At 38.4% G+C, this 14,471-nt stretch overlaps 1 protein-coding gene across 3 annotated transcripts in view; it reads left to right on the top strand.

The window, feature by feature from the left end:
• LOC124113764 (nonsense-mediated mRNA decay factor SMG7-like) overlaps positions 1-14,471 on the top strand; it is a 282,423-nt gene that overhangs the window by 83,896 nt on the left and 184,056 nt on the right. For all 3 annotated transcript variants that reach the window (XM_046474276.2, XM_046474277.2, XM_046474275.2), the window contains exons 13-15: positions 721-800; positions 3,330-3,396; positions 10,626-10,739. In XM_046474276.2, the coding sequence (XP_046330232.2) occupies positions 721-800; positions 3,330-3,396; positions 10,626-10,739 (261 nt within the window). The remainder of the gene's footprint in view (positions 1-720; positions 801-3,329; positions 3,397-10,625; positions 10,740-14,471) is intronic.

Raw genomic sequence — 14,471 nt, 5'->3', positions numbered from 1 at the left:
GCATTATTTTCTAAATCAGTTAGTGCAAATTTAACGATTTATACAGGTTCCTGATATGAAATGCATTCCCCATTCAATCAAGTAATTCAGGTATGTTCAAGGAAAATTATGAATTTTATGTTGTTTTTGTATCAACCTCTGTATGTTTGAAAATGTCAGGATATTTTTATACAATATTGTATATTTTTCTATTAAGCAAAAAAGTGTGAAATATTGGGGTCATGGACCCGGACATCGCTTTGGATGGTTCCTGGTCGTCAAGATCGGGAAGCCCATGTAGAGAGTGTCCTGCAATATGAATTGGGGCCAGTCAGCTCATTCTGTGCTTCATGTACTGGCGATTAAAAGCACTGAATGAGCTGAAGGCCAATAGGAGGTTAAAGCAACCGAGAGCCATGGGGATGTAGTTGTTGCTGAGCAATGAACATATTGTTGTGGACAAACATGTACTGGGTGTAAAAGATATACGATCTGTTCTCAAAAGAGTGACAGCATTACTGCTGTCTAAAGTGACACACTTTTTCAAAGACTATGGTAGATATGATAGGATTATGGTGTTCAGGGAGTAATGAATTGTCTGACAATTGATTTACACAGATGCAGTTGATGTATAACAGACATGCTGCAACTGAGTAGGTGACATTTCTCATCTGACACGGCTGATTATCAATGATCCTGTATGTGTCTACATGTATGGAAACCTACAATACTTTTTTGCAGTTTGTGGATAGGACTGGCTAAGCTTCTGAACAGCATCCAGTCAGTTGGAGACAAGGAAAATCCAACAGATATGTCAAAATGTGAGTAGCAAATGTGAGTCACCAACAGTTCGTGTGAACTTATGTCTGTACCCTACTTCCCTTGTCCCAAGCATCCCTGGCTTGGCCAAGAAGCCAGCTGAACAGGATCACACTTGAAGACGATTGTTTCTCCTCCTTTCACTAATTGGTTTGTCAGCTCACAGGGCCCGAAGGATCAAGGTGAGCTTTTTGGATACCATGGCATCCATCGTCCATCCGTCGTCCATACATCAACAATTTATTCAAATGACTTCTTCTTCTGAACCACAAATTGCAAATTAACGAAATTTGACTGAAAGCATCCCTAGGGTGCGAAATAGGGGTCCAACGACATTATTGCTTTAAACGACTTCTTCTCTGGAACTAAGAGATAGAAATCAACCATACTTGGTTGGAGGCATTCTCCGGTGGTGAGGACTCTAAATTGTACAAATGGTATGGCTGACCCCCTAAGGGGCTGAAGGGCGGGACCAAATAGGGGTATTTGGCTATATTGCTTTCACCAACTTCTTCTCTGGAACTTAGAGATATATATCAACCATATTTGGTTGGAAGCATTCTCCGGTGGTGAGAATTCCAAATTGTACGAATTGAAGGGCTGACCCCCCAAGGGGCTGAGGGGCAGGGCGAAATAGGGGTAACTTGGCGTTATTTCTTTGGACGACTTCCTCTCTGGAACTTTGTGATAGTTATCAACCATATTTGGTTGGAAGCATTCTCCAATGGTGGGGATTCCAAATGGAGAAGTAGAAGGGCTGAACCCTACCCCCACCCCCGGGGACTAAGGGGCGGGGCTAAAAAGAGTTTATAACTTGGACAGTTAAGATCCCCACCGTATAAACATATGTTGGTTGGTTGGTTTGTTGTTGAACGCTGCACTCAGCAATATTCCAGCTATATGACGACGATCTGTAAATAATCAAATCTGGACCAGACAATCCAGTGATTAATATCATGAGCATCGATCCACTCAAGTTGGATCGATGACATGCATCAACCAAGTCAGCGAGCCTGACCACCCGATCCTGTTAGTCTCCTTTTACGGCAAGCATGGGTTGCTGAAGACCTATTCTACCCCAGATCTTCACGGGTCTATAACCATATGTACCCAATATGTAACCAATTGAGAATATAATGAGAGGAATGCAGGTGTTAATAAAGAAGCCGCTGTTTGGTTTCGCTCCTGGTGCTGCTCTGTTGTGTACAAGAAAATTTTACAAGTTAGTTATAAGACAGGCGATGGAAAATCTGTCCAAAATTAGTGGTCCCAAGTGACATACAGTGATCCCTCGCTGGTCAATTTTGAGCACGTGACCTCAGGCAGCCAATCAAATTATAGCTGTGATACCAAGCTCGTGTTTGATAAATTTCAGAAGTTGGCAAAAAAGATTTTTTGTTAAATGGTGTTGTATCTGAACGTTTTAAGCAGGAAATCACGATATATATTAAAAATATGGAACTTCGTGAATGTATCGTGCTAGGTTACGAGCGGTGACAAAGATTTTTCATGCATAAATTTTTGCATTAAACATTGTGTCCGAGCCGAGAATTCAAGGCGACGAAAGCCGAGATGTCATTTGACTTACATTACAAGCGATCGCACGAAACGATGGAAATAATAACTTAGATGTAAGTTTGATTACTTTTAGATATATTTTTGTTGATTTTATTTATCACTTTGTATAATATATTTAAAGATTTGCTTAAAACGTCTTTATTTTGCTCTTTGACATGTTCGATGCGGACCTGTTGTCGAAATGTGTGTCCGAGAATTTTATTTTCAATAACATTGTGGGAAATAGTGAATAATTTTTTAATTTATCGATCAAAAATGATAAATTGAAATGGAATACGTATTTCAGACATTGTGAAATGTGACAGATTTAATAAATGAATGATATACAGGTAGATCTAGGTCCATAAAAATATATACTATTTTGACGTGACGTGAGATAAACACATATTGATGATTTGAGATTTGCCGAGCGCGCTCCCCCGCCTCGGCCTCGGTTAAACGGCTCATCGTCTATAACGCCCACCAATTATTTGGACCCCATTGGTAGCTTTGTAGCGAGGGACCACTGTATGTTCAAGTTTCTTTATTCCCCCTGATATGCTACAGGGGGGATATGGTAGTCAAGTTTGTCTGCCCGTCCATAATCATTTTTGTCCGGATTATATATCTAAGACAAACAGGTGTTCTTTCATGAAACTTTGCCAGGTTGTCAACTGGTGCTTTCGGATTTTTAGGGATTTTTCCGTTTTTGTGTCTCCAAAACTTATAGGTATTCTTTCATGAAACCTTGCATAGACAAGGAGGAGACATAAAGAATTAAAGATGACTATAGATAAGTATTGTTGAGGTGTGCTGTCACCTGATTTAGTCAAGTCAAAATGGTTTATGATACATGATTCTGGGGGTAGTCAAGAAAAGATGGGGATGGGGCTCCTCTTAAAATGAAATTATTAGGAGAATGTATTGAGGCAAATGCATCAAGGTGATAACATTTTGTTTGTATTTTCCCTCAGTTGATGATATCCCGTTGCCAGAAGACTGTGATCTCCGCTGCTTTCAGCCAATAGAGAAAGCCCACAGGTAGGACATAATTCATGTTCCCCAGTTTGTTACAGACCATACCACAGTGTTTGCATTGGGTCCTAAAAGAAAGGGGTCCCATTGCATGTGGTAGCTGCGATCCCAAAAATCGTGAAGCGTTCTAAGGGTATTTGGGGGCATGCCCCCGAGGAATTTGTTTTAAATGTTTTAAATGTTTTAAAATGGTGTACTTTAGGCCATTCTGAGCACAAATAAACTGCCTGGTTAAAATCTGTATGTGTCTGTTCTTATGTGTGTATATTTTTAACCTCATAACCATATTCTTCATATTTAATAGTGAACACAAGTTACTACCATCCTAGCATTTCTTCATAGAGTTGAGGACTGCCTTGTGGTCTAGTGGTAGAGCGTCCGCCCGAAGAGCGGAAGGTTCTGGGTTCAATCCCCGGCCGCATCATACCAAAAGACGTTAAAAGATGGTACTTGTTGTTACCCTGTCAAGGGCTCGGCATTAAGGGGTATTGATGTTAAATTGCAGCATGGTATCTCAGTGGGCTAGTTCTATTAATTGTCATCAGTAATCACGAAAAAACAACCTACCTCAGTCTTTCAAGTTTAAGCTACCATCAAACGCATCAAATTAATTTCAGCCATTACAAAAACATAAGTCAGACATGGTCGCTCATGTTTCGGGAATCGTATTGAATTTAATAACTGTTTGAGATATCATTACTTATTATTGCATGCATGCTTGTGTGTCAATATCAATAAAGCTATATTTCAGTAACATCAAATAATTGTATCATTTTAATATCAAAAAGTTACAGTTAGATCCAGTGATTGGCTTAAAGTGTCTACTGGTGCTGACTTCATAAAAAAATGTGTGGTTCATTCCGTTTACAATTTTTAATCCACTTATGTACAGTAATACAATTTCTTAAAAAATAACATACACGTAAACCCCTGCCTGAACATTTTAGTGGGTAATTACATTCTTCTAAATACTGTCACTGCCTATATTTGGTGTTAAATCACATTCTTCTTTCTCAAACTTTTGCCATCTTCTGCCAGCATTTCTGGAAGTAACAATGACAAAATATTGTTATGATTGCAATTGGCTTAACTCTCTGTTTCCGTTTTCTACCAATCAGCAATTCCGTTACAGACATGACATCGAAAAGAAAAGTGATCGGATGCATTCTTGTCAATTCACTTTTCAGATGTGAGCAAAACGTTAAACAAAACAACAAATAGTTATGCGTGAAGTAAACATTTTTAAGATTAAAATAGAATTTCTAACAAGTGTCGTGGGTGCATGTAGTTTTTTTTTTGCGTCATTGCAATTTTTTGCATATGGCTGGGGTAAACACAAACTCTGATACTAGTATGTATTTTAATCCTTCTTGGTATCACATGCATCAGGATTGCTTTGACATGAAGTTTATCCCGACATGAAGTTTATCCCCATCATAACCGGAACCGCCTTCATAGTCTAGTGGTAGAGCATGACCGCATCATACAAAAAGACAATAAAAGATGATGCTTGTTGTTACCGTAGCTGGCAGCATTAAGAGGCTAAAAGTAGGACTGGTCAGCTTGGTGTGTGTGAGTGGGGTGTTAATGTTAAACTGTGGTATCTCAGTGTGCAGAGAGAGAGAGAGAGAGAAGAGAAAAGATGTTATATCTACTGGCCTAGCCGCTTCAGTCAGGATGTCAAAATACATGCGATCGATTTCTCCCATACAAGATTTCATAGCGGCGAACATGCATCAGCGGAGCTTAGACTGAGATGGGATCTTGTCTCTAAGAATCAGCTACCAGGTCAACCAGACAGACAGTTTCACATCCCTCCACTCTCATCCGTCCTGGAATCAACCCTAGCATTTCACAGCAACTGTTCCATCCTGACGATGATGGAATGTTCATAATCACTATCTCAGAGATTTCTCCACACAAGGTGTTGCTGGAATTCACCAATTTAGACCATTAGTAGTTAGAAGATAGACCTTCCTACAAGTACTCACCCACTATCAAGCAGATTCACTGTCCCATAACCAATGACCATAACATATTCCCCTGTTTTAATACGTAATTCAGAGCATGAATGAAAACAATTGTGTTGACTTTATGACCTTCTCTTAACACTATAATTGTTAAAAGTATGTGGGGAAAAATATTTTCCTTTGCGAACTTGACTAAATCAACGAAATCTATAAGATTTACTCTTCTCTTTAAAAGGAGGTGGTACCCCCGATGAAAAAGGTTTATCATGTTTCTAAGGAGTAATTAAAATTGATCTGAATCATGCCCACAGGTGGAACCCACCACCTACCGTGGGATTCAAGCAATTAGTCAGGTAAAATGTGTATTTTTAGAATAAAAATATGATTTTTGCTTATCCTGATTCAAACGCTATAGCGCCCACCCAGCCGTGCCTTCTTCGCCAGTGATTCGGACATAGGGTAAGAGAATGAAAGAGTGACGAATCTACCAGCTTGGTCAGGTGGTTCCAGTGCTTCTGCGCGTCTCAAGGGGTGCGTTTGGGTGAGCTGTTTTTCTGTTCTCTGGGAACACAGTTCAGGAAGTTCAGCTATAGTGGAGCGGCTAAGCAGAGAAAATGTGCCTTTTATGATAAAAGAACTTTTATCATTAAATGCCAAGCGAACATTTTCAGATATGGAGGCACACAAAATAATTTCATTTTGTGCATGCGCAGTAGGTAAAGAAAATTTTGCCTTTCCTGGCCACTGTTTTAGCTTTGTAACTACCAAACATGCACTAAAAGTTTTATAAGAAAAAAATACTGATCCACATACTGGTTAAAAGTGTTGAAAATAAAATAGTCATTTTTATGAAAACTGGCCCTCACACCAACAAAGTCCTTTGTATTTAAGTGAGGACTGTTTGCACTTGCATCGGTTGTTACATCCCTTTCTGCAGCCAAAAGAGACCAACTCTTGACAAGATTTTGATGCGTGGTGTAATGTCATCCAGTGGGGAACACTGACCACTTTCCTTCTGTATCCAGCCACAGTCAGTTGGAGATGGGAGTTCAGGTTGTGGATTAAGTGACTGACCATATATGACCTGCCTGGTAAGCTGCCCTTTTGACATGCTGGACAAGAGTTGCATTCGTTGGATGGCATGAATTGAGTTTTTCATGGCGAACAGTCTTTCTGGATTGATCAACATTCATGTCAAAGGCTTGTCCTGTCATACATCAATATTATGAACTTCTCAGTGATGTTCATAGCAGCATCTGTGATGGTTCCAGGAGCACAAGACAGAGCGACTAGAGCCTGCGTGACCCCTGGAAAGACTTGCCATCTAGTCCAGGCCATCTTCGTACCATGTCTTGAAAAGGCTGAGACAGTATCACATCCTGTCAGCATGAAACATTGGAAAAGCACATGATTTCAAGACATGCTTATATTTCATGAGTCTAAAAGGCTAGCCACAGTTTCGAATGAATTGGCAAGCTGATCTGGGAAACCATAACTGCAAGCACTACAACATCTGTATCTACTGTTCGCATCATAATCTTGTAATGGCCATATTTTGCAGCATGCGCAGTGTGAATTAAGCATCTTCGGCTTCTTCGTGGTTGCAAGTGAAGACAGATCATGTTGCTGAGGAACACTCAGTACCTGTTCTGCAACCAGTTTACACTATTTGGAAAAGAGAGCGATACTTCAGGATAAGCAAAATTGATACTTTTTCTCTGAAAAATACATGTTATTGTTGTTGTTAAAATTATTCCTGAAAAAATAATAGTTTTAGATACAATTCCTTCCAATCACTGCATCAAAGTTCTGTGAAATAATGCATTTGGGTATACACCGAAATGAATGTAAATATTATTGAATGAAAGTTTAATTAAACTTGATGAAATAGATTATATGGATAACAAACATGAGTCCAGATATACAATTAAACACTTTTTATTACCGATGGTGTAATGACAGGATTAACTTGTGTAATTCAATATGGATTTGTTGATGTTCTATTTCCGATGACAGATCATGACGAGTCGTAGTTGTAGGTTGGGGGTCTGGCTTATCTACTGCACATAACATTTTGATACAGATTTCAAGGACCAACTTGATACCTCGGCTTATCTATTAGATCGGCTTATCTACGGTCATATACAGTACCCATTCACGGCAGCTTTGAGGTCATCATTGTCGTCACAGTTTTTTCCAGGAGTTCTTTCAGTTTAGGAAACAGGTGGGAATCACTTGGTGCCAGGTCTGGTGAGTATGGAGGGTGAGGAAGCTCTTCGAACCCACATTGTCGTACAGCAGCCTTTGCAAGTCAAGAAGTGTGAGAAGAAGCATTGTCATGAAGGAGTAGAACTCCAGCAGTCAGCATTCCTCGCCGCTTTTCTTTGAAATAATCTCTCAGGCGATGAAGCAAATCAGCATAGTAGGCACGGGTAATCGTCTTTTGACTTTCTATGTAATCAACAAGAATCACACCCTTTGCATCCCAGAATACAGTGGCCATAACTTTCTTCACTGATCTTCAAGACTTGAATTTCTTCGGTGCCAGAGAAGTGGAATGGTGTCAGCCTTAAACATAGCTGCCCAACATTTAACAGTGGAATAGCTAGGGCACTTGTCTCCATACACTTCTGTCATAAAGTCATGATTTTCTTGGGGAGCACTTTTCTCTGAAGTGAAAAACTTGATGACTGCTTGGTACTTGTTCTTTTCCATTTCTGTGTCCATTTGGACCCCTATCACGTTACACTGGCAACAAGCAGACATACAAATGGCCTCAACAGACCAAATACACTTGCAATGAACTGGTCAAACAATGTACTACATTGACAAGTTCACTTTGTTATGGCCCATAGTTGAAAGTTGGTCAGGCTGAGAACATTTTGACCAGCCCTCATACTTCCTTAGCTGTTCTTTATTCTCATTTTCTGTTCTCAAGAAGTGATTGCGATTTACTTTCGCCTGTAGACGATGAGGTGGACAGTTTCTCCGTCTTTTCATTTGTGTCCATCGGCTCGGAATCGTGTCCACCGTCACTATTATTAATTACAATGCAACTGTCATCATTCTTTTCAGTCACAACTTTTGGTGGAACGATCATGTTTTTGCTGTGCGAAGGTGAAAAAGAACATTGATAGAATGTCAAGTAAAGCAGAACGGTCTTCGCATGTCGGCTAAAATCGATCAAACTGCACACAGTATTATCATTTAGGGTAACTGAATCCTCTCACCGCTGCATGGAGCCATCAAATTTTCATGGACACAGACAATAAATGCAGTAATATGAATTCCATTGCAATCAGGAAGCTGGTGACCGGAAAAACAGTGGAGCAAATGTCAATCAAGTTAATTAATCGTAAAAAAACATGAGTATCGGAAGCATTTTTTAGGGTCAGTCGACTAGTCGGAAGAAGAAGGGTTTTTTTTAAAAGGCTTTCAACAGGGTTCAAAATACCCCAAGTACTTGTGCCATATTAAGTCAGTTGACATTAGTCGCATCAGAAATAATTTATTGTCGACAGTATAATCTTTTTAGGTAGCCAAGTGGCGAACAGTAGATAAATTTAGGTCGCCAGTGTAGATTCAAGTCGTGTTGGCGATCAAAATGATTGCTACTTTAAGGGCTACATACAACTGTAAACATGCATCATTCTTACATATTTTTCACCATATAGCATGTCTCCTGCCCAAAGTTTTCACATTTCTCTTCGTGATGAATTTCAGCAAACACTTTTCATTTGAAGGTTTGTAACTACTCATTGTAGTATTTGAAGTCCCTCATCAGCCAACTGTCCTGAGTCACAACTGTGATTTTTTTAATAGAACTGAACTTAAAATGAACAAAAATGGGATTAATTTGGCATTTTGCAGAAGACAAGCACAGATTTGCTCATCAATAATTACTGCCTAAATAGTGCAACATTTAAGATATGAAAATTCAAGTAGTTAGTCCATGCCTCCTTTGTGTTGACATCAGTCGTGTTGCACTTCACATTATCCAGCTGGGCGACACAACAGACTCCAGTGGTGATTATGATGCTAGAAGGTTTGAAATGTCCCCTGTCATGTGTAAAATAGGAGACTCACCAACCATGCCATAGGAGCTACCTGTCTTCTGATTGCCAGTTACTTTCACTTGTACAATCCAAGGTCACATCATTCTGATTAGGCAGAGAGTTGAAGGATTACAATATTTCATGCTATTATCCATCGGCCCAAGTTGGCGGTGGATATAGACACAGGCTCCGTCCGTCCGTCTGTCACGCTTCGTTTCTGGAGGAGAACATGGAAACCATAAGAGATAACTTTATACAACTTGGTACACACATTCACCATATGATGTAGATGTGTGTTTTGCTATTTTGGTTTCCCCTGCATTTTAAATATGTATTTTGACGTAATAAGCACCCAGGGTGCTCTCAAAATTAGAAATAGAAGGCTCTTATTAGAATCTTATTTTTGTGGAAAAAACAGAGTTGAAAGATAAATTTTGTGGTCTATGCTGACAGCCTGAAATGTTTGTATATGACATATATATTTTTCCAGAATTTAATTGCCCATGATTATGGGTGCATATAACACACGAGTGTGTATTATACGTGAATAAATAAGTCTTGTGTACATTGATCAATCCGAAGGGGTGCTAATTGGGATTGTTCACTAGCCAATATATTAGCAAATATCGTCTTGGGCGCTTATTAGACGGGGCGCTTATGACGTTGAATACATATATTATATATAAATTTTATTAATATGGACCAAGTCCCTGAATTGAATAAAAGCTGAACTGGAAAATCATTTTAGAGATTTTTCAGAAACTGGGTAAACACATTCACAATATAATGTATATATAACTTTCGCTATTTATTATTCCCCCAATTATTTTGTCTTATAAAAAAATTATATTTAGACTTGATCTCATTTTGACCTCAGTTCTGTTATGTACTGCTCCATGAAACTTGGTAAAAGTTTCAGGCTGCTTTAGAGTCTTTGTCATTTAAAGATTCTATATTATATTTTATTTTTTCAATTAATTGGCACACCTGTTGACACTGCAATAAACAAAGCTATAAAAGAATTCATAGTAGATGTATTGGAAATTCACCAGGTTTTGTACCTTATCTGTACCATGTACCTAACTCTTTTATTGAGATGTTAAACAGTAGCTCTTTTATTCAACCTTTTCTTCATTTGATTGCACAAGTCATTGTCTTCAAGATTGGACAGTGGGCGGGGTATATAGATGATTCCGTCTTCTTGTTTCAGTAGCTACAGTTTCAGTCGAGTACCAGTTGATGGCCTCCATCCCATGCTGCAGTTACAAATCAGATGTCACCGCTTACTTAATCATGGAAAATGGTTGGCCCAGCAAGTTGTAGGGTAAGTATTTAATAAGCCCATAGCTGTTGAAAAAATTACCACTGGTACCACGCTGTGCTTTCTCAAACCTATTAAACTCTCAAAAAGGATTTGTGGCAACACTTTCCAAAAAGGTATTTCCATGTTCACCATAGTAACTCTTTCAACACCAGTCAATCAGAAGCTTTTACTTCTGTGACACCGACTTCCCAGGGACTCTTTGGAGAGATAGATGAAACCTACATTTATCAAGGAAATTATCTGCTTGTAAAACATCTTTGCTACTACATGTTTTACACCATTTGAAAGGTATAATTGTAATGTTTATGAATATGAAAGTTATTAATGTAAATCTGGCTTCATTACCCATGTACTTCATTACCTGTGTGCTATTTGTTGTTCTTACTGTACATTTGGCTTCATCCAATTATCTATATGCTACTTGTTATCTATTACCTGTTGTTGACAATGTTAATCTGCTGCTTATCACAACATGTGATGCATATATACCTCTCATCACTTGGTTGTTGTCACTCCAGCTTGATAAATGTGTAAGAATCAACATCGAAAAGTCGCTATATGCAATAAACCAGAAGTTGTTATCCATGTTTTCTTTTGTCTTCTTATGAAAGTTATGTTTATCACATTATTTAAATAACACATTTACAACTTAATTAAGTTTGTTTTATAAAAAAATGTAAGGTAACTCATTCATATTGTCCATATTAACCACCAAGGAAGCAAACATTTTACGATTTTTGGCAAATATGATTTTTTAAATTAATTCAGCATTCCTCCTTAAAGCCCCACCCTGACTATAAATAGCCTGCAAGGTGCGGTGTTTCACTTTCGAACAGTGACTGACAATGTAAACACAACCGAGTGTCGGGAGAAGCTTTTTGAAAACCGTATGTAAACGAGATCACCACGTATGTAAACGAGATCACCATTGACCGTCAAACTTCGTATCAACTTGAATGACAAACCTTGGATACCACAAATGGCTCCATTACTAGATATAAGTCAACAAATTTTCTTTAATTTTATCATAAAAAATCGAATCGGTCATGTTTGGCGTCTGAATCAATCACAGTAGGCAGAGTTTATTTAGGGTTGTGCTATAAATAGCAAAGCACATGGCAATGTGTACATGTGACACATTCGATGCATTTGTCACCGTGTTTTATGGTGTATATCTTTACGACAGAACAGCAGCACATTAACAGTTTCGGTTAGATATCTAATGTAACAGTAACGATACATAAATACGAAAATGACGTCAGTTAGATAAGTATTAGCGACAAGATTCTTTCAGCTCAGTCCGAAAATTACAGATATTTGTTTTGTTTTGGTCACTTGCATTCAACAGTTAGATCCATACCACACAATAATCAGATTATATTTATAAAACTTAAATTATTACACAGATTTTTCAACTAGTATTTTGGAAGAGGCAGAGACACCTGAAGTTGCGCCAATATGTCTTAGCTTGACTACAATATATGAATATGTCACGTGTATCAACATAACAATGCACATAAGCAACTGATAAATAAGTAACAAATTAAACTAGATGTTTTGTCCTACATTAGGCCTCTCTAGATAATATTGTACTTACGATAAACGAAAAATCCAATACACATATTCCAAGAAAATTATTATTATGGATATCCTTTTCTTTCACATAGTTTTCACACTCAAAACTGTGTTTGATCATTAGATCCACATGTGTCCCTTGTATTTTTGTTTGGTGGATTTGGATACACATCGAGCACAAATTTTAAAGTACAATCTGGCATCACTTCCCTTTTGTCCACACCAATCTGCTGCCAAGTTTAATATCCATTTCTTCAAGTCCGAGTATCTATGATCTCTCCAAACAATTTTACTATTTAGCTCAGTCCAGAAGTATTTGTAGCGCTGTTTTCGAATCGACGAATTTCTGCAACATGGTGGCCGCACCATTCCCTAACTGCTATTGCCTGTGTGGTGTCACGTATGGTTGACAAAAGCTGTGTGGACAGACATATCCGCCTTGACCTGGTTCCACAATGAAATCTGGCTGTGACACTGATTCACTTATCCCAAGATTGGGCCCTGAATTTGTCAAAGTTTCTGTTGCACTTGCAAGGGTGGGACACCATCTTGTTGATTTGAGTTGTCAGTCGGAATGTTATTGAATTGAACTTTCTCCACGATGAAGTCATCAATGTAAAAATCAAAATGACCAAAGGCTCCCCTGATCATCGTGAACAACTCTCTGATGTTTTGTTGCTCATATTGAAGACAAGCAAACTTACAAAGTACTTGACAGTTAGCAGCAATCCATATCGGATGCGCTCACAGGGCGTTGTTGCTAGGAGATCATGTGGTCAGAAAGGGGGCAAACAAAAAGTTATAGAAAGTAATTAGAAGAAATCTGCAGTGCAATCCTAAAATACCATGTGCATAATCTTTTATTGTAATAGTATTCACGAAAAACTTTCTTTACTAAAAATGCAAATTAATTTATTAATTCATCCCGAGGTCATAACCCTGATCACGTGGGTGGGTATTTCGAAGGAATCTTGTGATGACGCCATGAATTAGGCTGTGTGTATTACATTGTTGCTCGTCATGGATGGAGAGAAAAAGAGCATCTGAGTGCGAGACCAAAAACGTGTTCATGCCAAAGTAGTTACAAAAGATGATGATGATCCTTGTAGACAGTGACCTGAATAATCTTGATGAAAATAATGTTGAAATCCATGTTCATGCACACATGGACATGACAAATATTTATCTGAACATCGTTTCGAAGTATGTGAGGCTGTCTGTGTTTTGTCTAAGTTCCCCATCTCTATTCTGACGTGAAATAATATTAAGTTTTCGTGTCGCACTTTTTCATGACGCTATGAAATTGGGCACTGATCTAATAAATAAATTCTACTAGACTGAGATCTACCATTGCACAGTCATAAAAGAACCATGTCAACTTTATCTTACTTCAGTTGTTTATTTAAAAAAGATTTCCGAAGCAAAATGACTCGATCTACGTAAAAAATTCTAGACTAAAACACTGCTACTGGGCAATGAAAACGTGAAGGAAACGATAAAAACTACTTTCATCACTTGAAAATATTTTGACCATAACTAGGATTTTCACAATCGTTGTCATCCAGATTCCAGATGAAGGCAAGACGAACACAGCGAAAAAAAACCCCTGTTGAAATCACTGATTGCCCTGTATATTGTGGGAAATGCTATTCATAAACTGCAAGTATACCGTGCACAACAGGATTACGTTTGGTGCTGTTATTCATATTAGGGTGTTCTGTTCATAAACACTGCTCTTATTCATCCCGACAAACGTATTTCGTTCTCGTCAAGAGGATAGCTCAGAACTAATTTGTATGTTGCACTGGACTGGAAACATAAATCATTGACATTCCACAGTAACATATTTTGAAGATGTGAAGACGACATGGCAGATAAGTTTTGAAACCAAAGACCTACCCGTTTGTTGAAAAGTCTTGGAATCGTTTGATGAATATTTATTACCATTAAAACTTATGTCCTTGTTGTGAAACGCTCACGTGGGTGGATGTTTACATGACTTCACCTGTTAATGCATTGACCTGTCAGATCACTCGTATAAGTTCCACCCACTCAGAGTGTGGTAGTTCCTACTGCAAATGCCACTTTATTGCATCTACTGCTTACCTTTTGACAGAAACAAAGTTCTGCGAGGTCTAGGCTGAAGAACAAGTTGTT

This window comes from Haliotis rufescens, unplaced genomic scaffold (assembly GCF_023055435.1).
Source record: "Haliotis rufescens isolate VD_foot unplaced genomic scaffold, xgHalRufe1.0.p SCAF_8, whole genome shotgun sequence".
In the NCBI taxonomy this organism is placed as follows: domain Eukaryota; kingdom Metazoa; phylum Mollusca; class Gastropoda; order Lepetellida; family Haliotidae; genus Haliotis; species Haliotis rufescens.
This window is presented reverse-complemented; position numbering and strand designations above follow the sequence as displayed.